At 41.1% G+C, this 27295-nt stretch overlaps 1 protein-coding gene across 3 annotated transcripts in view; it reads left to right on the forward strand.

Annotated features, from left to right (window-relative positions):
- Window positions 1–362: 362 nt before the first annotated feature.
- The window catches only part of shq1 (SHQ1, H/ACA ribonucleoprotein assembly factor), a 48244-nt gene continuing 21311 nt past the window's right edge, over window positions 363–27295 (forward strand). Inside the window, exons 1-10 of one of the 3 annotated variants that reach the window (XM_061785120.1) lie at window positions 363–418; window positions 1143–1211; window positions 1369–1433; window positions 10915–11043; window positions 11143–11303; window positions 11420–11532; window positions 11630–11727; window positions 17727–17884; window positions 19592–19645; window positions 21133–21256. In XM_061785120.1, coding sequence (XP_061641104.1) covers window positions 10974–11043; window positions 11143–11303; window positions 11420–11532; window positions 11630–11727; window positions 17727–17884; window positions 19592–19645; window positions 21133–21256 — 778 coding nt within the window. In that variant the 5' untranslated portion in view covers window positions 363–418; window positions 1143–1211; window positions 1369–1433; window positions 10915–10973. Of the gene's footprint in view, window positions 419–1044; window positions 1212–1368; window positions 1434–10914; window positions 11044–11142; window positions 11304–11419; window positions 11533–11629; window positions 11728–17726; window positions 17885–19591; window positions 19646–21132; window positions 21257–27295 lie in introns of all 3 variants that reach the window. The other 2 variants (XM_061785119.1, XM_061785121.1) reach the window with 2 other exon arrangements.

Here is a 27295-nt window from a genome sequence, read left to right on the forward strand (position 1 = left end):
AGCCAAATGTTAATTTTCCCTCATTTATGAAATTTCACCATTAATAACTTTCTCAGTTTTCAACCGATCAAACTGATCTCGGTTTCATGCTTTTTCAGTTTAGCATGTAACCATTTTGAAAATATTTGTAATATATCTACTTTTAAGTGATGAAAAAGCAAGATTGCATGGAGGAGTGAAAAATAAAGCTCAATAAAAAATAGAAAGGTGGCGAGCTAAACGGTAAAACGCGAGTCGTCAAATAAAAGGATGTCAAAAATGAAAAATACAGCGCGACCCTAGTGAGGATAGGCGGTAAAAAAAAATGGATGGATGGATAAAAGAAAACCGACACATAACTATATTTTACTGACCGTGTTTACGGTGCATTACGGTAAAACATGGCTGCTTCATCGAACGTCTCTGTGTGAGGTTTCTGGTAAGAGCAGCGTCACGTTTTCAGTGTTGAACTGTATTGTATGTTCATGGCAGTCCAATGAGTTCGTTAAACTTGGTCACTGCTACTGCATGGAATGAAACTAGAGCAATGTTTGTAATTTGTGGAGCAATTCGGTTGTGTTCGGCAAGATTTCCTCGCACTCGCGTCAACGTGGTCAGAGTAAACAAAACTCCCATTGAAAAATTGTCAAGTGTAGTTTGCCAAGGAGATGAATAGCAAAGGATTTCACTTAACGACACAGCGCTATAGTCGCATTAATTTTAAGGATATTTTGTTGAATTCGGTGTGCATGTATACCTGTAAATCGATGATATCTGCTCAATATTCAATATTGTATCTGTGTTATGGGTGTAACGTGCTCAACTTGTAGTTCATGTAGTAGCGTGTCAAAGTCTTAAATATCAATGAATACATAATTGATTTCTATAGTAAATACAGCCATACAACCAAATATAACGACAATTATTAGGGTATTTGTTGTCGATAGTTTCACAAGACATTGAACAGACCATGAGATTAAATGAGTCAACCACACAGGGGCGCACTATAGTCAGCAGGTCTCAAGCCTGTGTTGAAAGCATTCTTCCTGTCCCTTGCTCCTGCAGTTCCTCGTCACAAAAATATTCACAATGATAACGCCTGCATTTGACTTGAGTCAGAATCCTGAGTACCTGATCCTCTCGGTCCGTGTTCCCTACACCAGAACGTCAGAGTTTGACCTCTATATCGATGGAACAGATGTCAAATTCTATGCCAAACCATACTTTCTTAGGTGAGTTGATCAGCATTCTTGAATGTATATGAAGAAATCTGTTTTGGATTATCGGGGTGTAATCGCATTTTATTGATCGTAAAATGTCTCATTTCTCTATAAATTTAGTAGCATAAGAAGAATTACATGATAACCATCAGTGTCATTTTAACTCTAGGTTAACCCTGCCAGGTAGGGTAGTGGAAGATGGAAGAGAAAAGGCCTCATTCGACATTGATAAAGGTATTTAATAACACAAATCCCTGAAAAGCTTCAGTTTAAGTGAATAGTAATAGCATGTTTTACTGGAGTATTTACACAACCAAGGTTTTGCTGACTTTTTTCCCACTCGTTGACACCCTGTGAAATATATACATACACACACATATATATATATATATATATATATATATATACACACACACACAGTGGGTAGGGAAAGTATTCAGACCCCGTTAAAATTTTCACTCTTTGTTATATTGCATCCATTTGCTAAAATCATTTCAGTTCATTTTTGACAGAAAAAAACGGAATTGTTGAAATTTTTGCACATTTATTAAAAAATAAAAACTGAAAAATCACACAGCCATAAGAATTCAGACCCTTTGCTGAGTATTTAGGAGAAGCACCATTTTGAGCATGAACAGCCATGTTGGAGCATAATTGTAAAACTCACTAAAAATATTATTTTCATTTCTGTAACATAAAATAGTCATACAATAATTACTGTGTAAACGAAAACACCAATTAAAATGGCCGTAAATGAGTAACATTCACCTCTCCCAGCAGCGATGTGGGTGGTCACGTGGTCACGACCCAGGACTCCTCTTGTTCTCACTGATATGTTTTTATTGCATTTGTTGATCCCAATCTCATTTCTTTTAACGTGTGTGTGTGTGTGTGTGTAAGTTAACTTGCTAGTCACCCAGCGATGTGGTTTCCAACTTTTATCCACTATAACTTTGAGTGTTGTAACTAGACTTTACACCGATTTTATCGCGCTGATCGGTATCGGCCGATATTTAGCATTTTATGCTGATTGGCTTTAATGTCATAATTCGCCGATCCGATCAATGACGTCATTGATCGGCTCCGCAAAAGACATTAACTCCACGTCGCACAGTATATTTGAATCCAAAAGCTAGTTTATTTTTAGCCTTGTCGCGTGTCTTTTGACATAGTACTGTAAATATCTGACGGCCAATGAAGTTATTTCAAAAAAATAAAAAAACAAAAACGTCGGCGGTGTGGGACAGACAACACGTCGGAGAAAGGCAACACGTAATGTCAGACGACAAATTTGCTCTGTCACAATTGCACTGTTAGACAACAAGACAAATTTGCTCTGTCACGATTGCACTGTCAGACTACTGCAATAAAATCTTGTATTCCGATACCACCGCATCCCATTTTTTACGATCATTGGGCTCTATCTTGTCAACTCAAATGCGACCGGATACACTCGTTACCGTGGCGACGACAACAAGAGTGGATTGCAGCGACTGTATTATAAGGACAAAATGGGGAAAAACGTGTTGGTGGTCACCGGTGCTCAGGACGGGAGAGGATGTTCGTTTAAGGGTTGCTTGAGGTATGTTCCCGTACTTTTAATTCAATACGGCTCGCAAGCAGGCAATAAAATGTTATGTAGCCTAGCAAGCTAGTGATATCACGAATGGTTGGATGTAAACATCCTGCCGTTCTGTCGAATCATGCTCTAACGTTTCGGTGTGGGTGAAGTAATTTAATTATAAATAAAGTAATTTAATTATAGTAAGTTAGCTCCCATTATTTCTGTCATGCTATGTTGGTTTGACCTGACTGATTAGAATACACGATCTGACTAGAGCAGTGATTTCCAGCATCTATGGAGCCAAGGAACATATTTTACAATCGAAAAATCTCACGGCACACCAACAAACAAAAATGTCACAAAAAGTGGATACATTAATTACTGTATTTACTTCCTGCCATCTAATAGAAGACCATTCATTTGTTCTGTCTGTCACTATGCCTCACTGGCATAAATAGAGGAACAAAGATACATTATTTATTGTAAATATCATTTTTGGAGCAATTAAGTACAAAAGTATATACAGTAAATGAACAGGTTATTTAAATAGACACATTCCTCCATCTTGTCATCGGTTATCCATCCATCCATCTATCCATTTTTCTACCGCCTATCCGAGGTCGGGTCGCGGGGGCAGTAGCTTTAGCAGGGACGCCCAGACTTCCCTCTCCCCAGCCACTTCATCCAGCTCTTCCGGAGGGATCCCGAGACGTTCCCAGGCCAACCGAAAGACATAGTCTCTCCAGCGTGTCCTGGCTCGTCCCCGGGGTCTCCTCCTGGTGGGACATGCCCGGAACACCTCACCAGGGAGGCGTCCGGGAGGCATCCTAATCAGATGCCCCAGCCACCTCATCTGGCTCCTGTGATCGGTTATAATTTTTTTAAATTTGCTAATCGCTGATCGGCCCCAAAAATCCTGATCGTGTAAAGGCTAATTATTTCTGTCATGTTGTAATGTTGGTTTGACCTGAGTGATTAGAATACATGACCTGACTAGACTCTAAAGAATACTTTTGAAGATACTCAGTATACAGTACTCAAGTATATACAGGAAATGAACAAGTCATTTAAATAGACACATTGCTCCATCTTGTTATCGGATCGGTGATCGGTTATCGTTTTTTTTAACTCTGTGATCGGCCCCAAAAATCCTGATCGTGTAAAGGCTAGTTGTAAGGTTGTTGCCGCTTCACCGCCTGTCATGACGTGGAGAGGTTCTCCCAGCCACCTGCTGCAATTGCCTGAATCTGCCTAGTAGGGACATCGATCGGCGCTGACATACAGCTGAGGTCCGGAGACGTGACACGAAAAGCATGATCGAGATGGAAAAATAGGAATAAGAGCACAACAGGCGAAAAACGTCCGTTAAACCACAAAAAGATACAGTGGGTACCGAAAGTATTCAGACCCCCTTAAATTTTTCACTCTTTGTTATATTGGAGCCATTTGCTAAAATCATTTTAAGTTATTTTTTTTCCTCATTAATGTACACGCAGCACGCTTTGCTCAGTATTTAGTAGAAGCACCCTTTTGAGCTAATACAGCCATGAGTCTTTTTGGGAATGAGGCAACAAGATTTTTTACACCTGGATTTGGGGATCGTGTGCCATTCCTCCTTGCAGAACCTCTCCAGTTCTGTCAGGTTGGATGGTGAACGTTGGTGGACAGCCATTCACAACCAGGTCTCTCCAGAGATGCTCAATTGGGTTTAAGTCAGGGCTCTGGCTGGGCCATTCAAGAACAGTCACAGAGTTGTTCTGAAGCCACTCCTTCGTTATTTTAGCTGTGTGCTTCGGGTCATTGTCTTGTTGGAAGATGAACCTTCGGCCCATTCTGAGGTCCTGAGCACTCTGGAGAAGGTTTTCGTCCAGGATATCCCTGTACTTAGCCGGATTCATCTTTCCTTCGATTGCAACCAGTCGACCTGTCCCTGAAGCTGACAAACACCCCCACAGCATGATGCTGGCACCACAATGCTGTTGGGACTGTATTGGACTGGTGATGAGCAGTGTCTGGTTTTCTCCACACAAACCACACAGAATTAAGGCCAAAAAGTTCTATCTTGGTCTGATCAGACCAGAGAATCTTATTTCTCACCATCTTGGAGTTCTTCAGGTGTTTTTTTTTTTTTTAGCAAACTCCATGCGGGCTTTCATCTGTCTTGCACTGCGGAGAGGCTTCCGTCGGGCCACTCTGCCATTAAGCCCCGACTGGTGGAGGGCTGCAGTGATGGTTGCCTTTCTAGAACTTTCTCCCATCTCCCGACTGCTTCTCTGGAGCTCAGCCACAGTGATCGTTTGGTTCTTCTTTACCTCTCTCACCAAGGCTCTTCTCCCCCGATTGCTCACTTTGGCCGGACGGCCAGCTCTAGGAAAGGTTCTGGTCGTTACAAACTTTCTCCATTTAAGGATTATGGAGGCCACTGTGCTCTGAGGAACCTTAAGTGCAGCAGAGATTTTTTTTGTAACCTTGACCAGATCTGTGCCTTGCCACAATTCTATCTCTGAGCTCTCCAGGCAGTTCCTTTGACCTCATGATTCTCATTTGCTCTGATATGCACTGTGAGCTGTAAGGTCTTATATGGACAGGTGTGTGGCTTTCCTATTTAAGTCCAATCAGTATAATCAAACACAGCTGGACTCCCAATGAAGGTGTAGAACCATCTCAAGGATGATCAGTACAAAATGGACAGCACCCGAGTTAAATATATGAGTGTCACAGCAAACGGTCTGAATACTTATGGCTATGTGATATTTCAGTTTTTCTTTTTTAATAAATCTGCAAAAATTTCAACAGTTCCATTTTTTTTTTCTGTCAATATGGGGTGCTGTGTGTACCTTTTTAATGAGGGGAAAAATGAACTTGAATGATTTTAGCAAATGGCTGCAATATAACAGAATGAACATTTTAAGGGGGTCTGAATACTTTCTGTACCCACTGTATGTCTCCACATTGACGGGTACTGTAACACAGCAGTAGTTAGAGAACATATTTGTACGCTGAATATTGAACTATTGACAGTTTCTCTCAGCCGTTTTATTTACCTCGTGGGTTTCAACAGCTCTATTATACACTACGTTTGTGTATATTCACCCGCAATGGGGTGGGAGAGGGGGAGACAGGGACAGTTGGACTCGGCACAGCCTCGGTCATATCGAAACGACGGACCGCTTTGTTTTAATGTTGAATTCCAGCTGTAGGGTGCGCCAAACATCTCAGATTATAGCTTTAAGGGAGTATTAATTATTTTTTTACATTTAATTTTAACTTATTAAACTTAAACTTCAGCTCCAAGATGGCGCCTACCCGTGTGAACGCCGCGGTTACGTGCTCTCTTGTACTGTCTATGTTTTTGTGTTTTTCGTTTGTCTTTGGAGACATTACGCGACTCACTTACACAAGGGAAGACTTGCTACACATCTGGGAGCCTACCCCGTATTTTCTTACACCAACTTTCGCAAATCCGCTCATTTTTTTCCCGAGTTACTGACCGGGGGCGTTTGCGGTCTATGGAGCATGGAGACGGAGGCGACATACGGGGAAGCGCGCCGGCATCCAAGTGAAGCTCCTCAAGAGAGGATACAGATTGGCGTTCCCGTCAATCCACCTTGAGAATCTACGCTCTCTACCCAACAAAATGGACGAGCTTCATCTTCTGACAAAGACCAGTAAAGACTTCGGACGTTTCGCCGCCCTGTGCTTTACGGCGACTTCGCTTTGTGAGGCTGTCCCCGATGGCACCGTAATGCTTCCAGGCTTCCTTTTTCACCAGGCAGACCGCATCAGGGAGTTATCGGGGGAAAACAAAAGGCGGCGGGATTTGCTTCTATAACAACGAAAAATGGTGCACGGATGTCACTGAGCTCAGCACACACTGCAGCCTGCATTCAGAGTCGCTGTTTTTCATCACACCTCTGACTTCTGCGTTGACCATCCACGAAGAGGATGTGAGATGCATCTTCACACAACAAAAGATTAACAAAGTGGCAGGCCCAGACCTTGTGTCCCCATCCTGCCTCAAAGTCTGCGTGGGCCAGGTCGTGCCAATCTTCAGACAGATATTCAATAGATCTCTGGAACTGTGCGAAGTACCATCCTGTTTCAAACACTCCACCATCATCCCAGTCCCCAAGAAACCTGCAATCTCGGGTTTGAATGACTACAGGCCTGTCGCCTTGACATCTGTGGTCATGAAGTCCTTTGACGCCTCGTGCTGGACCACCTCAAGAGTGTCGCAGGTCCCCTGATGGACCCCCTGCAGTTTGCCTACCGAGCAAACCGGTCTGCAGATGATGCAGTCAACATGGAACTGCACTTTTTCCAAGAACACTTCAACGGTGTGGGATCCTGTTCGTGGACTTTAGCTCTGTGTTCAACACCATCTTCCCCAAACTCCTCTCCTCCAAGCTTCTCCAGCTCAGCGTCTCGCCTGCCATCTGCCAGTGGATTTACAGCTTCCTGACAGGCAGGACACAGCAGGTGAGACTCGGGGAGGCCACCTCATCTACACGCACCGGGGCGCTGCAAGGTTGTGTCCTCTCTCCGCTGCTCTTCTCTCTCTACACAAACGACTGCACCTCAACACTCCCGTCTGTCAAATTCCTGAAGTTTGCAGATGACACCACAGTTATCGGCCTCATCAAAGCCAGTGATGAGTCTGCGTATCGACACGAAGTGGAGCGTCTGGAGCTGTGGTGCGGCCGATACAACCTGGAGCTGAACACGCTCAAGACTGTAGAGATGATCGTGGACTTCAGGAGGCATCCTTTGCCAGCTGCCCCTCACGCTGTCCAACTACCCTGTGTCAACTGTCAATACCTTCAGGTTCCTGAGAATTACAGTCTCTCAGGACCTGAAGTGGGAGATCAACATCAACTCCATCCTCAAAAAGGTGGATGTACTTCCTGCGGCTTCTGAGGAAGTACTGCCTGCCACAGGAGCTGTGGAGGCAGTTCTACACAGCAGTCATCGAATCAGTCCTGTGTTCTTCCATTACACTCTGGTTTGGTGTTTCTACAAAAAAGGACAAACCCCGACTGCAACGGACAATCAATCAAAACTGCTGAAAAGATTGTCGGTACCCCCCTACCCACCCTTGAGGACTTGCACGCTGCCAGAACTAAGACCAGAGCATGCAAAATCCTCTTGGACCCTCCACATCCTGGTCACCACCTCTTCCAGCTCCTTCCCTCAGGTAGGTGCTACCGAAGAATCCAAACTAAAACAATCAGACATTCAAAAACCTTCGTCCCTCTTGCCATTAACTTCTTAAACAGTTAACTTACAATTGTTGTCACATTTCTGTCGGGCCTATTAACATTACCCGTGCACTCACTGTAGTAGTTTCCCCACGCTGTACTATTTGCATATCTGTTGTTGACCAATACTGGCCACTCATGTGCCTGAGTAGCATCTGCAACATTTGCACAATCGACATTGTCCCAGATTATCGCACTTCTAGTCACTTTAAACTGCATACATTTCTTGAAGTCTCGGCACACAATGCACAATGTTCATTGCACCGGACTATTGTTCTATTAGTCATTTCAAACTGTTCTAATTGCTAGAGGACAATTCTCATGAAAAAATAGATAAATGAATAAATAAATTGTACCGGCATAACCAGATTACTAGCCACCTTTTATTGCTCAGTGACTGTTTTTTTCAATGTCTTTATGTCTCAAAGGTATTCTCTGTCAATTGACCGTCTGCTGTCGTACTACAGCGGCTCCAACTACCGGATGCAAATTCCTTGGCTGTTTTTGACATACTTGGCAAATAAAGATGATTCTGATCCTGATTTTGATTAAACAGACAATGTTTCCAGGGTTTGTTTTGGTGAGGTGTCAGTGCATTTCTAAAGCAAACCAGTTTGTTTCCTGAGAAGAGAAAAACTTTACAAAATGTGATCATAGCTCCATTACCAAATTGGAGAACAACAAAAACCTGGAATTGGAATACAAGAAGCTTATGAATTATAGCAGTAACATATTTCACGACATACAGGTATATATGTGATATCTTATTTGCCGAAATCTACTCAGAGTGTTGCCATACATGGGATTGCTTTTTTTTCTATTTTTTTAGCAGACTCCATGATTAAATAATTGTTTTTGTCACAGGAAGTTGGCCATGCTCCAACTGGACAGCTAACATGCAGAATTTCCAAGGATCCATTATACTTTTTTCTTTTCTGTTCATGAATCGCATCAACATGTACCACTTCTGAAAACAACGAGGCTTCATACGTCATCATTGAAGTCATTTGCCTATATAACTAATCATGCTTTGATACGCACTTTATCAATGACTTCCTAGATTTCTCGAGACACGCTTCAAAGCTTCGGCGCAATTTGTCTCAGCACTACAGTGAGCCTCTCCTCAGAGAAGATAAAATGGCTGCGACATGGCCTGACAGACCTACTAAAATAATCAAATTTTAATAGCCATTTTTTTCAATGCCAGCACACTCACTTTTTTTTAGAGATTAGCCTCAACAAGTAGCTACCCCACAAGCACTGCTTCTAGTTGTAACGACAGCTTTGGTCCCCCAAGGGGTGTGTGTGTGTGAGTGTGCCTTATTTTCATGAGACTACACCACTTCCTCAAAACAGCCTAATTTCATTGAGGCTCGAAACAGGATATGTGAATGGGACACTTAAGGGGGGTTTACATTCCTACTATACTTTTATTCCTACTATAATAGGTTTAAAACTGAATGAAAATGGTCTCTTAAACACCTCAATTGGAATAAACAGGCCAAGTCTTAGGCCAAGTAAATGCACGGTGACATCATCTTTTATGCACGTAAATATGGCGGCTTCCAACCAGAGCTCCTATGCTACGGATATGTTGTTTTTTATTACCTGTAACTTGTTTTTATCAAGTGGTTTTAATAAAAGTGTAAAAACAATTCCAACTACTGGGCAACTATACCTCCATCTCAATAAATGACGTGACCTTTACGACGATATGTGCTTGTCACATGGCTTTTGCGATTAAATGTAGTGCACATGTATACACTCAATTGGAATATATCATGCCACATGTAAACAGTTGACCAGAGATCTTCAGTTGGAATTATTTCAATCGGAATGACAAAAAGTCTCCATGTGAACCCAGCTTAAGTGTATTATTGACTGCACACTAAACGTTCAATAGTGTAAATTGATTTTCCCATTGAGAGATTATGAGTACAAATGAAATAAACTTCTTGGCTAATGCTAATTTGTGCTAACACTGCAGCGCCTCATACAGTGTAGATTTGACATTACAGTGGATCATCGGCCAGCTTCGCTGCCAATTCATCTATTGGCTGGGAAACTAAGTGCAGGGGTGTTTGCCATGTTAATTAGCCACACTGTTTACTAACAGTGAGTCAGAAATTCAGAGCGGCTTATCCACAGGCATATTTTCATAAATTGGAAGATATAGATTTACCTGGTTGTTTAATTTAACAATTGACGGGTGGGCAGACCCAACTAAAAATTTCTCCATTTATCCTCTTTAAATCATATGACACGTTTGTCATCATTGAAGACACTAAATGTCTCTATACTGTGTTGTGTTCATGCCTACCATAGGGAATTTAATGGGTAATTTAGATAGACATTTTCGCTACTGTACTGTGCACTGTAATTGCTATAATTGGTGATAGAGAAGTTGATTTTTTTTTTTTAGCAACTTTTTGCTAAATTGTCAAAACCAAAGAAGGCCTCTTGACTTTTGAAGTCATGATATTACAAAAAAATGTTACAAATAATATGTTTTCTATGTCTATCTCTATGCAGTACTGTCTAGCACTTTGATCTGCCATTGACTTTCATATAATCAGTTGTAATGAAGTCTTTATGGAGACATTTGCCTCATTGACGCTGACACCACATTGGGCGTCTGTCAGCATGGCCCTAGTTGACATGCTGTGTCTAAATACATCTGCTCATAAATATCCTTTAATGAGTGTCCTTGTGTGGACTTAGAACGAGCAGCTATTTATTTTTATTTGGGACATTAAGTCATACACATTCATTTTATACAGTAGAATGTTTTACTGTTTACAATTCAGAAAATATGCACACTATATGCACAAAGATATATTCAGGACTGTGTTCGTAGCACTAATAAACAGCTGTATGTCCTGTCCAACTGCAGGTCTCTTCACTGTGCAGATCCCCAAAGAAATCGCTGGAGAGCACTTTGAAGGCCTCCAGATGCTGACAAGTCTCCTTGCTCCCAGAGGGTCCCGCTCAGCAAAGCCTCTGCTACAGGACATCAACCCAGGTAATTCCAATACATCATCAGCAGTCTGTGCTCATTTACTTGCAATGATGATTAAAGATAGAGAGCTATTACCCATGAATTAGTTTGTTTTTTAAAAAGATTGCAGTGAAAGTGTGGACAATGAAGAAGCACAGGATGAGGAGGATTTTGACTGGCAAGTTGAGCAGGAGGTTTACGTCGAGAGGTCTGAAGAGGGGCTAAGTGACCTGCAGAAATACGGCTTTGGCAATCAGAGATATGGAGTGTTTGCCAGATTACAGGTAAAACGAATGATTAACAACCTTTACGTCCTTGCACAGATCATTCAAAGCTGATTACAGCTATTTATCTTAAATTAGTAATGCCACAGTTTTTTGTCCCCACTATGTTCTCACAGGAAGAACTCAGTGATGTGATAGATGTCAAAAACCCAGACAGAACAACAATAGCTGAAAGGAGGCAAGCGCGGATGCATGCGGAGGCTTCGGCCTTCTCCCCTGATCATTACCTGTGAGTTTAGCAAAGACAAAGATCCAAACTTTTTTTTTTTTCTTTTTTTTTTCTTTTTTTCTCTTGGCTACTGGTGAAGTATTTCTTATCGTTGCAGAGCTGATTTGTTTGAAGACGCTGAGATAAAGAGACTACTGAAATTCAGATCTTGGTGGACAAAGCTTTGTCATTCACCAGAGCAGGAAGAAGAGCCTGGTATGTTTGTCATAATTTATGCCGGTATAGATATAATTGATAAAAATGTGATTCAAACATTCCATTTTATATAAATTATGTTGCAAGTAAGTCATCCGTTAGGTGTGCTATTCGCAATTAGGTCAGCATAAACTTTGAGGTTAGTTGTGTGGTATGTGAGAAGCCTCTAGTATAGCCTCTTGTTTAATACTGTTGAACTACACTTGAGAAAGTACTGATTGCCTCTATAACTGTGTCAGTCATGATCCATTTTGAGTATCATGAGGGACCTGGGCTATCATGAGGGACCTGGGCGCCACGGTGGGCAACTGGTTAGCATATCTGCCTCACAGTTCTGACGACTGTGTGGAGTTTGGATGTTCTCCCCGTGCCTGTGTGGGTTTTCTCCGGGTACTCCGGTTTCCTCCCACATCCCAAAAACATGCATGGTAGGTTATAATCCTACAAACATGCGCGCTAGGTTGATTGAAGATTCTAAATTGCCCGTAGGTGTGAATGTGAGTGCGAATGGTTGTTTGTTTCCATGTGCCCTGCGATTGGCTGGCGACCAGTTCAGGGTGTACCCCGCCTCCCGCCCGAAGATAGCTGGGATAGGCTCCAGCAGCCTAGTGAGGATAAGCAGTAAAGAAAATGGATGGATGGATATTTATACATTTAATTCATATATATGTATTATATACTGCATTTATGTATTTAATATATTTTACAATCCATATTTATTTATGAATTTTTTGTTTATAAACAAGTGCAATGAACTTTCAAAAGAAAACTAAGGGGGTGATCAAAATGTTTGCACCTTCAAAGCCAATCGTCGGGGGGGTTTATTGCCCCTTCAAAACCGATCGATAGTACGTTTTCAGTTATTCTATGAAAATGCTATGCTATGACTTATTTTTTCTCACTTTATTTCTGAAGTGATATTAAACAGACCCTTCACAAATAAGAATTTGCATTCAGTAGTGCTGCAGTTAGTTATCAAATATGATACTGACAATTCTATCGTAATAATCAGGTACAAGAATAAAATATAGTTTTGCTTCGCTAAAGAGCAATTATGAATAGACGAGAAAATGAGACATTTCAATTACTAATGAAACACCAATTGGTTTGCTCTTTTAGATAATCAGCAGTATTTTTCTTAAAATTCACATTGTGCATATCGCAGGAAACTGCATTTTCTTGTCTACAAACATTTCAAAAACATAAGGCAGTTAAAAAAAGAGAACACAAGTTTGCAATCTTGTTATAAACTAACAATTTTATCCAACTGTGGTATCTCTGTTCCAACACGAGGGGCCACTATGTAAAAATACGTCAGAAAGAGGTGAAGAAGAATCAAGAATGTAGTTTCATGCCGAATAGATGCAAGCTGTGTGCTTTTCGATTGGTAAATAAAGTGAATCGAAAAAGAAAAACAAGACTGATTCTTGAGAACACTACACTGACTAAACCAGACTGTAATGAACAGGAAGCCCAGACAGCGCACGGCTGGCCGCCGTGTAAGTATTTACGTGATTGCTCACAAAGCTAGCTGCTAATGCTAACAAAAACAAGCAGACGTGACGTCGAGCTATGGCTGATATATGTCACCTGACAGATGGATGTGGACACAAGTGCTAATGAAGTAGAAAGTGGGCTCTTTGTGCTCTCCAGTGTCAGGGCCATCACACTGACAGGCCCCAGCTGTCCACTGGAGGTCTGTATTCATTCGCCACTTGCTGCAAACTAAATGGATCTGACAACTCGGACTCTCACTACCTACTGAAGCTTGTTATGGCTAGATTGAGATGCCAATTGGAAAACTGACCTTTGACCACATTTAGGGCGACCACTGCGCAACCTAATTTTAAGATTAAAAGTACATAGTTGTAGACTCAAAATTACCACAGTGTTTGCATTTACATTAGCCATATTTGGCCTTCCAAGGTCATATTTTGAACCTCATTTATTAAATCAGAGGATTGTTTTGGATCCCTCAGCAGTATTTTTGACGAAGCATATTTAGCAGATGCTATTAGGCCATCTGGACCTGTGGTGAGCGCTGAGGAGACAGACTGCCTCTCAAACTGAAGGAATTAGTTGGAAAATTAATTTCCCGTCAGCTGAAGACCTTATATGCTGTGAGTTAATGCCCATTTGAATTAATGCGTTCCATATTGGAGACAAATAACCGTGCATGATGGTGATTAAGAGAGTAAATCTATCCGGATGTTTAAAACTTAAAAAAAGAATGAATTTACCTTTTTATTCCCAAATATGAAGTGACTCACTGGGCTTTTCTGAGAAGTCATTTTTGTTCTGTTCAGGAATGCAAGTACTCAGTAATCAGTACATAATAATGATTTTTCAATTATTTTTAATTGGAAAAATATTCTTGGATTCTTCGTTCTTAGATGAACAAAATAATTATTTTAGCTTTAAATATATTTTAGTGTTTCTACATTTATGTGTACATATGTACAGTGCCACTGGAAAGTATTCCACATTTTGCTACTACAGACTTACTCTAAAGCTGATTTGACTATAGTTTTCTTTTTAAAAATCTTCATAAAATATCCCCTAATGCCAAAGTAAAAACATATTTTCAGACAGTTGTGCAAATTTAAATGTATGTAAACATTTAAACATAATAGGTACATAAGTATTCACATCCTTGTATGTATGTATTCAATTATATGTATATATATGTATGTATATATATGTATATATGTATATATATAACCTAGGGTTATGAACTTAATTGGTTCCGAAACCTTGTTTGTAACCTGAAACATTCTTAAACCGAGGTACTTTTTCCCATTGAAATTAATGGAAATGCAATTACTCCATTCCAGCCCCAAAATTAAATTTACTTTGTTTAATCAGTGTGTGGTTAAAAAAAATAGTCCAATATAGAAATAAGTGAAAACACACTTATAAAGAAATAAAACACTAAATCAATATCATATTTTATTTCTCATTAACTTTAACTAAGGAGGGGAAAGAGAGAGAGGATTATAGCTTCTCATTGAAGAAGAGTCTTCCACAATAACGGGGAAATTCTGATTAAGTTTGTTTTTTTGTTTTGTCTATTTCATTGGTTGATTGTGGCACAACAAATCGATCCAGGGAAACTTTTCTGTTCAGAAAAAAAATCTGAAAGTGGGACGTCACATTGTCATTTTAAAGATTAATTACTCTGTTGGCCAATATGCTTTACATTTCTTGTGATATTTTTTTTTATTGCCTATAGCACCACTGAGCGCTTTCACATTTTTTTTCAGTCTGATAAAGAGCAAAAAAAACAAAGATGCAGTGCCTACCTAAGTTAAATTGTGTGACGCACAGTCAATGACAGTTGCACAACGCGCAGATCTTTCTGCTCATCTACAGTGCTGTAAAAAAGTATTGGCCCCCTTCTCAAATTCTTAGAATTTTGTATACTTTCCCCACATCCATCGATCCATTTTCTGTACTGCTTATCCTCACTCGGGTCACGGGCTTGCTAGCGCCTATCACAGCTGACTCTGGGCGAGAGGCGGGGTACGCCCTAAAATGCTTGCCGGCCAATCGCAGGGCACATATAAACAAACACCCATTCGCACTCACATTCACACCTACAGTCAATTTAGAGTCGCCAATTATAACCTACCATGCATGTTTTTGGGATGTGGGAGGAAACCGGAGTACCTGGAGAAAACCCACGCAGGCATGGGGAGAACATGTAAACTCCACACAGGTGTGGCCAGATTTGAACCCAGGTCCTCAGAACTGTGAGGCAGATGTGCAAACCAGTCGTTTACCGTGCAACCATGTTTAAGACTGTAATACAAATGTCAATATCAGACGAATACAACCCAAGTGAACTTAAAATGCTGTTTTTAAATGGTGATTTCCATCCATCCATCCATTTTCTGAGCCGCTTCTCCTCACTAGGGTCGCAGGCGTGCTGGAGCCTATCCCAGCTATCATCGGGCAGGAGGGGGGGTACACCCTGAACTGGTTGCCAGCCAATCGCAGGGCACATACAAACAAACCACCATTCACACTCACATTCCCACCTACGGGCAATTTAGAGTTCCCAATTCATGTATGTTTTTGGGATGTGGGAGGAAACCGGAATGCCCGGAGAAAACCCACGCAGGCACGGGGAGAATATGAAGACTCCACACAGGCGGGGCCGGGGATTGAACCCCGGTCCTCAGAACTGTGAGGCTGACGCTCTCACCAGTCGTCCACCGTGCCGCAATGGTGATTTCATTTAAGGGGGGGAAAAAAAAAACTATTCAACATGAATAAAGGAGATCAGTTTTCCAAAAGGTTTAGAAGGAGGGCATTTAGTTTATGTGAGTAGCTCTGTAACAAAATTGGTCATGTATAAACAGACTTGATTCATGAAACTTCTACTGACGTCAACGTGTTCACAGCCAAGCTTTTGGCAGAATTTTTAATCAGACAGATGTCAGGACTCTGAGATAGTCAAATAAACAGTATTTCAACCCGCCCTATTACCTAACAATCAACAGTATGTGCTTGAAGATACTGTCATAGTTAAAACATTCAGCTTTGTTTCAACCATCAAATTTAAGGTTGTGCTGCACCTCCGTCCACTTTGTCTCAATCGAGTGTAAACATCATGGCACTGAATTTCCAGCAACTTCTAGTTGGTGGTAAGCATGTGATATGGTGTTCCTTGCATACCTTGTGATAATCTGAATACATTTCCAGGGTGATTGTTTGGAACCTCTTCCAACCATTGGCAAAATGGAAATTAATCTTTATTCATAGATCACAAGCTCAGTGAGCATGTTGGACTTGAAAAAATGAACTTAAATGATTTTAGCAAATGGCTGCAATATAACAAAGAGTGAAAAATGTAAGGGGGGTCTTGAATGCTTTCCGTACCCACTGTATATCTTGTGCTTTTCTTCATTTTCTCATAAAATATTCTCTAGTTGGATTCCATTATTTATTTTACACTACATTTATCAATTACTTTGCTATAAATAAATCAGAGATTAGAACAGAGATGCTTGTCTACTTTTGTTTTTTATTTTTGGTTAAAGTGTGGTTCCTTTGCTTGCAAATGTTTGCCAAACAATGAAATAATCAGTCATCGAAGCATGGGTTAATCACAGAAGACAATAACTCCAGAGGCAATTGTGCCTTGACACAAATAACATTTTCTGTTTGGCAAACTCAAAAAGCATTCATGGATGTATTCTGTAGTGAAATGCTTACGCAGATCTAATGTAATTAATCCAGGTTGTAAGTAATCCACTTTAGTCCGCCCATGCTTTAAAAAAACCCACAACTTTAATTACTAACACAAAATATAAACAGACAATAAGACTCTTAAGAGAACCATCTGTCTCAACAGTTCTACACTCAAAATGAGCCTCCCCCCCCCCCCCCACAGTAACCAAAATGAGATGTGCCCCGCTGGGCATACTTTGCAATTCCAGTACATTCTGTAATATGTGACAATTCAGTTCAACATAGTGAAAGAAAAGCATAGCAATTGCAGTATCACAATTTTTACGGCAAAAGACACATACCCCATAAACAGAGTAAAACAATAGCATACTTGTTAGCCTACACATACAGTAATCCCCAATGTGGTTTTGAATTACACCGGTTTTGAATTAGACCTCAATTTAAAATGCCCTTTTCCTTCTTCTTAAGACTTCTTCATAAGTAGATAAATTCCTTTCTTTGTATGTTTACAAACATTTTGATTTCGGTTTTACGTGCAAATATTTGTAGGTTTTACATGCATTTGTTGGAAAACTGGCAATATTTGGCAAATAATGGTTTTCAAATGAAAAAGTACTTCCAAGCAACTGCTTCTTTAGAAAGCCCTACGGACACCACGACAGTATCTACAGTATTTCGAAATAATTTTACTTTTTTAAATTGCTTATTGTTGACGATTTCCTAAGTCAGGTGTTTGTCGCCATGCTGTCCATATTGTATTTGATTAACTATTTTAATGCCAGATCTGTGATGTTCTCATGCAGTTATATTGTTCAGCAACGAGGAGAAAGAGCAGCTGAGAAAATTCACCAACCAATCATACCTGCTCGATAAGACTTCACGTTACCAAGTGTGGCTCAGCCTGGTGGACATTATACTGGCTTACTCTTATGAAGTGCGCTCTACAGAGGGAGAGCACAATGTAAGTGACTGTGTTTGTGTGAAGAGCCAACTCCTCCTGAGAAGCACTTATCCTTGGTTGACAAAGTGTTCTTTCCTCAAATCCTGAAGACCCCTCTTCCATTTCATTCATGGCCTTAAGAGATTACCAGTGCATCTGGGAGCTCAGTCAAGGCCTATTTTTGTCACTCCTTTATGGTGAGTGCACACAAGCAAAGTGAAAAAGATGTTTGCCTTTGCAGAAAACAATTGGCAGGGTATAGCATTAAACCCCCAAAATATAGTCATACAAAACTTTGAACCCAAATTCTTTCCAAATCGAACAATTATTATAGTGTGGTTCTTTATTTTTATATGGTGTGAATTCCAGCGAACTTGAGATATTGTATTTTGTAAAATGTATTATTAAATAAGTAGAATAGACTATCAGGAATCTCATTTTATGTGTGTCCCGCATCTGAGACACACAAAATTTAGCAGGGACACATAAAGTACGATCAATCTGTGTCTTAGGACACAAAGCTATGGCTTAAAGTACGCCGGCATTGTGCTGGAAATCCGGCGTATGAATTCTTTTTTGATGAGTCAGGGCTCTAGAGTGCGACCAATTGCGTCACATATGCACCCAAATTTCTGAATGGTGCGGCAACAAAAAAACAAGAGTGTGCAAGTGCACTCCCCCCCAGCCATTTGAGGAAGAAAAAAAAATTCAGCTTTTTGAAAGCAGACACATGAAACCCATCATGGTTTCTAAACCAATAAGAGATAGTGAAGGGCGGGGATTGGCCGTGTTTGTGGCTGTGTGTGTACGCGCACGTGCGTGCTTTTGAAATGCGGGCGCTAGCTTACACAAAGCTAAGTTTTCTAACGGCGAGCCGGTAGCTGCACAGTTACAGAAAGTTGAGCAGCATAAATGATATTAGTTCTAAAGCCTAACGCCACCACGACGATGTGAGAACATTTAGCCAGAATAACGCAGCCATCCTGCTAACCCCATCGAGCTGGTATGTCGAATTTCTATAAAGTCGAAACACTGACAACACAATTTCAAACCTCAAAGTGACAAAATCTATCTGAAATATACATTACGTCTATTGCCTGTTAAGGCATTGTCTGTTTGCACCTCTGTGCTAAATGTTTAATATTTGTTTGAGTGCAATTATTGTGAGCAAGAGCCCGAGTCGGTTTTATATATTTGTTTTATCTAAGATATTTTATTGATTGGTCTATATTACAGTGTCATTGTCCAATATTCTTAGAAATAGAATTAAAAGTGATTTTTTTTCTTAAAAAGGATGTACTTAAATTATTATAGTCTGATATCATTAAATCAGTGGCATAAAAAAACATCGATACTATCGTTTGTTATGATGTCGTCCTAAAAAATTAGCTTTTCAGGACAGGCCTAAACATATATTGAGAGAGAGCAAGAGCAGTAGATAACACAACGATATTGTACATTTATTCATTAATTTTCCGCATCGCTATGATAAAAACCTGCAAAATAGCGGGACTGTGAAGCAAGAACCGTGATATAGTGGAGGATTACTGTATCTGTATTCCGTGATGATAAATTGCAGGGGCTCATTGTTGCCGGGGAGGGACTCATTGTTTCCATGACATATGCATCCCCGCACACACGTAGTCTCAAGTGTAAAATGATTGATGGACTATGCTGGATATTTTATTTTATTTCCTGTACTATTATTGGTGTCTGTCATTTATGCAGGTGGAGTCACCGTGGACAATCAGAAAACTCAGTGGGACGCTTTGTTGGTTGGAGGTACGTTTTGCCCAAAAATAACAATGAATGAAATTGCTGTGTTTTTTTGTATGATTGCTGAGACATTCACAGCATTCTCATTCTTCAACAAAAAAAAAATATTTCTTTACAATTTCTCAATGGATTAGAACTCTTTACTTTTTTAAACATTCTTTTGTATATATAGTATTATTTAGTTGTAATGCTAATCAACTTAAGTCTGGCTCGAATCAAGTCACGTGACTCGAGTCCCCCACCTCTGATTAGTACAATGCATTTGATGATTGTATATATGAAAAATCCTTTCCTGATTGATTGTTTGATTGATTGAACTTTTGATTTTAAACATGCTGTACCAAAAACAAGAATTGAAGAAATACCATTGTCCTTTTGAAGAAATACCATTGCCCTTTTAAAAAAAAAACTAATTAGTCCTTGATCTTGTGCCTATTAATGGTTCTTCAATCAAATACAACATGAAGCGGGTAGCTGCCATCAAAGATTAAATACATTTTGCCTCAATTTCTTAACTAATGCCCTTCAAACATTTGGTTGTTGTTTTTTTTTTTATTTCCATGGAGGCAAAAAGCCTCGTTTTTTTACATTAAAAAATAAATAAATAAATAATATTTTTTTTTAATTCACTTACCACAGAGAAGGGCAGTAGCTCTACCTTTGTGGTGACACTAGAGTGAGTAAACAACAGCCTCCAACTGGCTGCTCATCAGTCTTTGCCAGGCCCCACTTCCTCACCCCATTCTCCTTCTGTGCTGTTTATATGCACTTGTATTCCTTCCTCCTTTACACCAGGCCATGTTCTTCTTTTCCTTTCTTTCTTTCTTTCTTTCTTTCTTTCTTTCTTTCTTTCTTTCTTTCTTTCTTTCTTTCTTTCTTTCTTTCTTTCTTTCTTTCTTTCTTTCTTTTTCTTTTTCCTTCCTTCCTTCCTTCATTCATGCATTCAGGATCATTAAATGATTATCTTTACCCTTATCTCGCAGTGCTCCCACCCACAGTGTCCCCTCCCTTTTGCTCCTTGGTACTTGTCCTCAGTAGACTGCTGGTGTGACTGAGTTCCTTGCCTGCAGCAGCAGACCTTATTTATACTCCTGCTAAACAAGCCAGAGGGGGAGAATGATCTCTGATGACACTCATGTCCAAGCTCACAGGGCACGCTTAATAGGCCTCAATGAAAGAGAATAATACAAGAGATATAATCTCCTGGTGCTGCTACATTTACTGGAGCAATCTGAGTGTGGATGCAGTGTTTAAAGACAAGCAGCAATTAAGAGGCCAGTGTAGCAGCAGTTGGGAATTTGAAGCACCTATTTTGTCAACTCAATAAATGGAGGGGGATTGTTAAGAGTAATTAGCACACCACTGACTGTGATGAAAGTAAGAAAAGCCCTACAGCCAAAATGTCTGGCTGAAACAGTATTTATTCCCATTCGCATCTTGATGTGATTTAGTGCTGGATATCTTTTGTGAGTGTCATGTCCTCTGTCTCTCAGACATACAGCTCTTTACAGGAGGTCCTGGTGTCATTTGGGCGAAGGGTTTTATGCTATCCACTCTACCGACACTTTGAAATGGTGTCTGCTGCTATTTCTGACACAGTTGCAGTGTTACGGTCAGGTGAGTCTTTCTTACAAACACGTCAGGTTTTCACACGCATGTGTAGGTTTGTTTCACATTGCTATAATGTAAATTTCCCTAACTGGTGTTAATTAATTGGTTATTTTTTGTGAAATGAAGGAAAATATTTAAGAAGTGTAAAAAGGAGTGGTTTGAAAAGTGAACCAATGCTTCCATCGATCATTAATAAGGTATTTATTTATCCATCCATTTTCTGTACCGCTTTATCCTCACAAGGGTCGCCGGCGTGCTGGAGCCTATCCCAGCTATCTTCGGGCGAGAGGCGGGGTACAGCCTGAACTGGTCGCCAGCCAATCAAAGGGAACATATAAACAAACAACCAGTCGCGCACACATTCACACCTAAGGGCAATTCATTCAGAGTCTTCAATCAACCTACCAGGCATATTTTTGGGATGTGGGAGGAAACCGGAGTGCCCGGAGAAAACCCACGCAGGCATGGGGAGAACATGCAAACTCCACACAGGCAGGGCCGGGATTTGAACCCCGGTCCTCATAACTGCGTGCCGCCCCTGTATTTATTTATTTATATTTAAGATATGTATTGTCATATTGTCCTTGCTCCAGCAGCAGAGCAAATTTTAAATATATATATATATATATATATATATATATTTTTAATATATATAAAATGATAGAACAGACTAACAGGGCGGGAATCGTCCAATATAGCCGATTGTGTGTTACATTGAAGCACTTTTTTTATTACTGTAAAGTACAAAATTATTGTTTTGTAGGTTTTATTTCTTTATATATTTTATTCCCCACTCCCCCCCCGCCTGGAAGCCGTTATCATGGTGGAGGGGTTTGTGTGTCCCAATGATCCTAGGGGCTAAGTTGTCTGGGGCTTTATGCCCCTGGCAGGGTCACCCATGACAAACAGGTCCGAGGTGAGGGACCAGACAAAGCACGGCTCAAAGACCCCCTATGATGACGACAAACTATGGACTCAGGCTCGGCGCCTGTACATTAGGGTTTACCCCGGTGGGCGAGAGGGTAGCCTCCCTCCGCCTTCGGGTGGGGGGACGGGTCCTGACTGTTGTTTGTGGCTATGCACCAAACAGCAGTTCAGAGTACCCACCCTTTTTGGAGTCCTTGGAGGGCGTGCTGGGGACTCCATCGTTCTGCTGGGGGACTTCAATGCTCACGTAGGCAATGACAGTGAGACCTGGAAGGGCGTGACTGGGATGAACGGCCCCCCTGATCAAAAACCCGAGCGGTGTTCTGTTATTGGACTTCTTTGCTCATCACGGATTATCCATAACGAACACCATGTTCAAGCATAAGGGTGTCCACACGTGCACTTGGCACCAGGACACCCTAGATCGCAGTTCGATGATCGACTTTGTGGTTGTGTCATCGGACTTGCGGCCGCATGTCTTGGACACTCTGGTGAAGAGAGGGCGGAGCTGTCAACTGATCACCACCTGGTGGTGAGTTGGTTCCGATGGTGGGGGAAGATGCCGGTACGACGTGGCAGGCCCAAACGTATCGTGAGGATCTGCTGGGAACGTCTGGCAGAATCCCCTGTCAGAAGGAGTTTCAACTCCCACCTCCGACAGAACTTTGCTCATGTTCCGGGGGAGGCGGGGACATAGAGTCCGAGTGGACCATGTTCCACGCCTCCATTTCTGAGGCGGCCAACCGGAACTGTGGCAAGTGTCTGTCGTGGCGGCAATCTCCGAACCCGTTGGTGGACGCCAACGGTGAGAGATGCCGTCAAGCTGAAGGAGGAGTCCTATTGGGCCGTTTTTGCCTGTGGGACTCCTGAGGCAGCTGATGGGTACCGGCTGGCTAAGCGGAATGCAGCTTTGGTGGTCGCTGAAGCAAAAACTCGGGTATGGGAGGAGTTCGGTGAGGCCATGGAGAAAGACTTCCTGACGGCTTTGAGGAAATGCTGGTCCACCATCCTGCGTCTCAGGGGGGGAAGCAATGCACAATCAACACTGTGTATAGTGGGGATGGGGCGCTGCTGACCTCAACTCGAGACATTGTGAGAAGGTAGAGCGAATACTACGAAGACCTCCTCAATTCCACCAACACGCCTTCCACTGAGGAAGCAGAGTCTGGGTTCTCTGAGGCGGGCTCTCCTATCTCTGGGGTTGAGGTCACCGAGGTGGTTCAAAAGCTCCTCGGTGGCAAGGCCCCGGGGGTGGATGAGATTTGCCCGGAGTTTCTAAAGGCTCTGGATGTTTTGGGGCTGTCCTGGTTGACACTCTTCTGCAACATCACATGGACATCGGGCACAGTGCCTCTGGATTGGCAGATTGGGGTGGTGGTCCCCTTTTCTTTTTTGGACCCGACCTCGGATAAGCGGTAGAAAATGAATGGATGGATTATTATTTTTTTCGTGGCCTAAAACAACTCGTACAGTACAAAGTTATTGTAAATAAATATAAAAAACGCTTGAAAATGTTTGAAAGTCTCATATTGTTTTCAAATTTACCACACCAGTGTGGTTGGTCTCAGAAATTAAGTTGTGTGTAAAAATGTGTAATGACACAGGGAAAAAGTACTGAAAACATTAAGAAGGGGATGTGCAAAAAGGCATGGAAAGCCAAGACAACACCTAAAATCTATCAATAATCAAACAGCCATCCAGCCGCATGTCAGTGCAAATGAATATCAGCTGGTTCAGTCCTAATTGATGGCCTACAAAAAGGTCTCATTGCCAAGTTGTGAGTCAAGACACATCTTATGATGGGTAAGCGCAGATAGCTGTCTCAAGACCATTGCAAAGTAATTGTTGTAAAATATCACCATGGCATTGGTTACAGACGCATATCTAAGCTTCTGAACGTTACAGTGAGCATGGTTGGGGCCATAATACGTAAGTGGAAAGCCAATCATACCACCATAAATCTACCTCGCTCAGGTTTTCCTCATAAGATTTGTGACAGAGGAGTGCAAAGAATAATCAGAAGAGTTGTCCAAGAGCCAATGACCACCTGTGGAGAGCTTCAAAAAGACCTGGAATTAGCAGGTACTGTTGTCACAAGGAAAACGGTGAGTAATGCAGTCCGCCGCCATGGCCTGAATGCACGCTCACCATGCAAGACCCCACTGCTGAAAAAGAAGCATGTCAAAGCTCGTTTTAAGTTTGCTGAACAACATTTGGACAAGCCAGTTAAATACTGGGAGAATATAGTCTGGTCGGATGAGAGCAAAATTGAACTGTTTGGATGCCGTAATGCACACCATTAGGATAAATGGTTTGGAGGTGGGAGCATGATGGTGTGGGGCTGTTTTTACCAAATGGTACTGGTAAACTTCACATTACTGAAGGAAGGATGAATGGGCAAATGTACCAATACATTATTGACAAAAATCTGCTGCCATCTCCGAGAATGATGAAAATGAAATGGGGGTGGACCTTTCAGCAGGATAATGATCCAAAACATACTGCCAAGGACACTCAATTGGTTTCAAAGAAACAAAATAAAGCCCAGCCAATCACCTGACTTGAATGCAATAGAAAATCTCTGGAAAGAACTGAAACTCAAGGTCCATTAAAAAAAAAAAAAGCCTACGGAACCTTCAAGGTTTGAAAACTGCTTGTGTGGAGGAATGGGCCAAAATCACACCATAGCAATGCATGAGACCAGTTTCTCCACACAGGAGGCGTCTTCACGTGTTCAATACTTTTTCCCTGTGTCATTTCATATTATTACACACATCTTAATCTCTGATCTTATTTGTTCTACTTTATTTCTATGTATGGTTTACTTGGGTTGTTCCAAACATCTGGTAAACATTTCATGTCAATAGCACCTTTGGAAATATATTTACTGAGAAAAATGGTGACGTGTTAAATACTTATTTCAACTGTTGTGTATTCCAAGATGTCAATTCATATTTTAGTATTCCAAGATGTCAATTCATATTTTAGTCAGCTGCACTTCAATCCTTGGTGCAAATCAAGCTTTGAAGGATGGCTTAAAAGGCCCTTGTACGTCCTTGGAGGAACGGAGTTCTAAAAATGTGGATTAGTCAATGACTGCTTGTTGATTTTACGATATCAAAGCTCATCTTAATCTTTAAGCCCCCACAGTCAGATGAGACATGAGTGTAAACATATACTGGCTAAGATTATCTGGTCTGTGATGATTTTAAAGCTCGTAAATGACAGCAAATTGAAGGCCTTTTAAACCCCAGATTAACATTTCTGCGCTTCATTAGGTTGGATAGGAAGTTGATCAGCAGAGCCACAGAAACAGTAGCTGGTCTCACTTTTCCCCTCACCTTTTCTTGTTAGCACCCTCACTGTATGTTCATACTCAATCTGGAAATTGTAGTACTGTCTGAAACCTCTGCCACATACTGTACTGAATTTAGCCTATATATTGTCATTAGTAAATGCATGAATAATAAATATATTAGGGGCATGAGTGCCAATCTATCTATTTTGCTATTATATGGATAAGGTCTCTTGATGACTGCACTAATATACTGTCATCTATGTGGGTGATGCTAACCCCAGCCTAACCCCACTGACTTAGGGCAAGAGGCGGGGTTGACCATGGACTGGTTGCCAGCCAATCACTAAATAAATCTAAATTACTTACTAATATGCACATTCATTTGCCTCATGGAAATAATTTTGTCATCACTTTGTCACTTTTTGTTTGCTGTGCATTTACATATATATGTGAATTGAAGACTCTAGCTGTGAATGTGAGTGCAAATGGTTGTTTGTCGATATGTGCCCTGCGATTGGCTGGCGACCATTTCAGGGTGTACCCCGCCTCTTGCCCAGAGTCAGCTGGGATTGGCTCCAGCACGCCCGCAACCCTAGTGAGGATGAGCGGCTCGGAAAGTGCGAATGTCATTACAGTCATTAAGACATAAATTGTGTCAGAATAAAAAATACTACTGTGTGCATAATAAGATTGAAGTAGAATTTTTAAAATACACATTAAAAATGGTGTTGCACTGTGATAGTAGCTAGGTCCTTCAGGACTTGACTTTGGGACCAGTGGGTCTCCGTTTCAATCCCACTGTAGAGGAAAAACGGAGAAATTGCAACCAGGGGAAAGCAAGGATGATGGACCGGCACCATGACCACCCCAGACTTGTCTCAGAGTCTGTGCCATCACGCCCATGTTTGCATGTATTTGGTCTTATTCTTTATGTGGTGTTATGCATTCAATAAAGTTAGTTTAATAATTTTAAGAAATGCTGCTTTCACTAAATTTAGTGGGTTTCATAAGATGAGATTTAAGATGATAACACGGAAGTTAACAAGATACACTTGGAAAATTATATATATATATATATTTATATATATATATATATATATCCACCGACACCTGATGCCTGCTTCAAGCTATGCCACATAAATAGCATCCTCCTCTTTAAACACGCTCATTCTGGAAAACAATAAAATCATTGTCTGTTTCACTTAATTTTTCACGATTACCAACTTCATAGGCTAATCCCAAATGCATCCTCCAGGAAAATATTAAGTGCCATATTTTTCTGTTTTTATTGGCCATTTCTGAATTTGAAGTTAATTCATTCTGTGTTGTAACATAATCCCGAACATTCCTCTGTCGTTTAATAAATTTAACATTAACATCCGTCAACTAATTAGCGAATTGTAGGCACGTTTCCTAATTAATACAAGATGTACTAGCGGATCAACTCTTGTCGCCAAAGTTAACGTGTGCTTTGTGGTTCCACTGGAACTGCAACCGGGGCCACGACCCCAGCACCTCAACGTGAAAATACAAAAGACCAGGGGCCTCATGTACAAAAGGTGCGTACGCACAAAAACGTGGCGTCCGTTCTTTTTCACCGTAAAGTTCAGATCTATCAAGAGTGACGTGGAAATGTGCGGTCCCTCACGGCAACTGCATGGCTGGCGTACGCACGGGTCTGCAGCTTTTGATGCTTTGTCGACATTTAGAGGTGATGCTGGGAAACTGTTCTCATAAATCTGCACACCAGAGACACATGAATAATTAGCACTGATGAACAATTCATGCCCGACAACATTTGATTGCAACAATGTAAAAGA

The sequence above is a fragment of the Phyllopteryx taeniolatus genome, chromosome 9, assembly GCF_024500385.1.
Source record: "Phyllopteryx taeniolatus isolate TA_2022b chromosome 9, UOR_Ptae_1.2, whole genome shotgun sequence".
Taxonomy (NCBI): domain Eukaryota; kingdom Metazoa; phylum Chordata; class Actinopteri; order Syngnathiformes; family Syngnathidae; genus Phyllopteryx; species Phyllopteryx taeniolatus.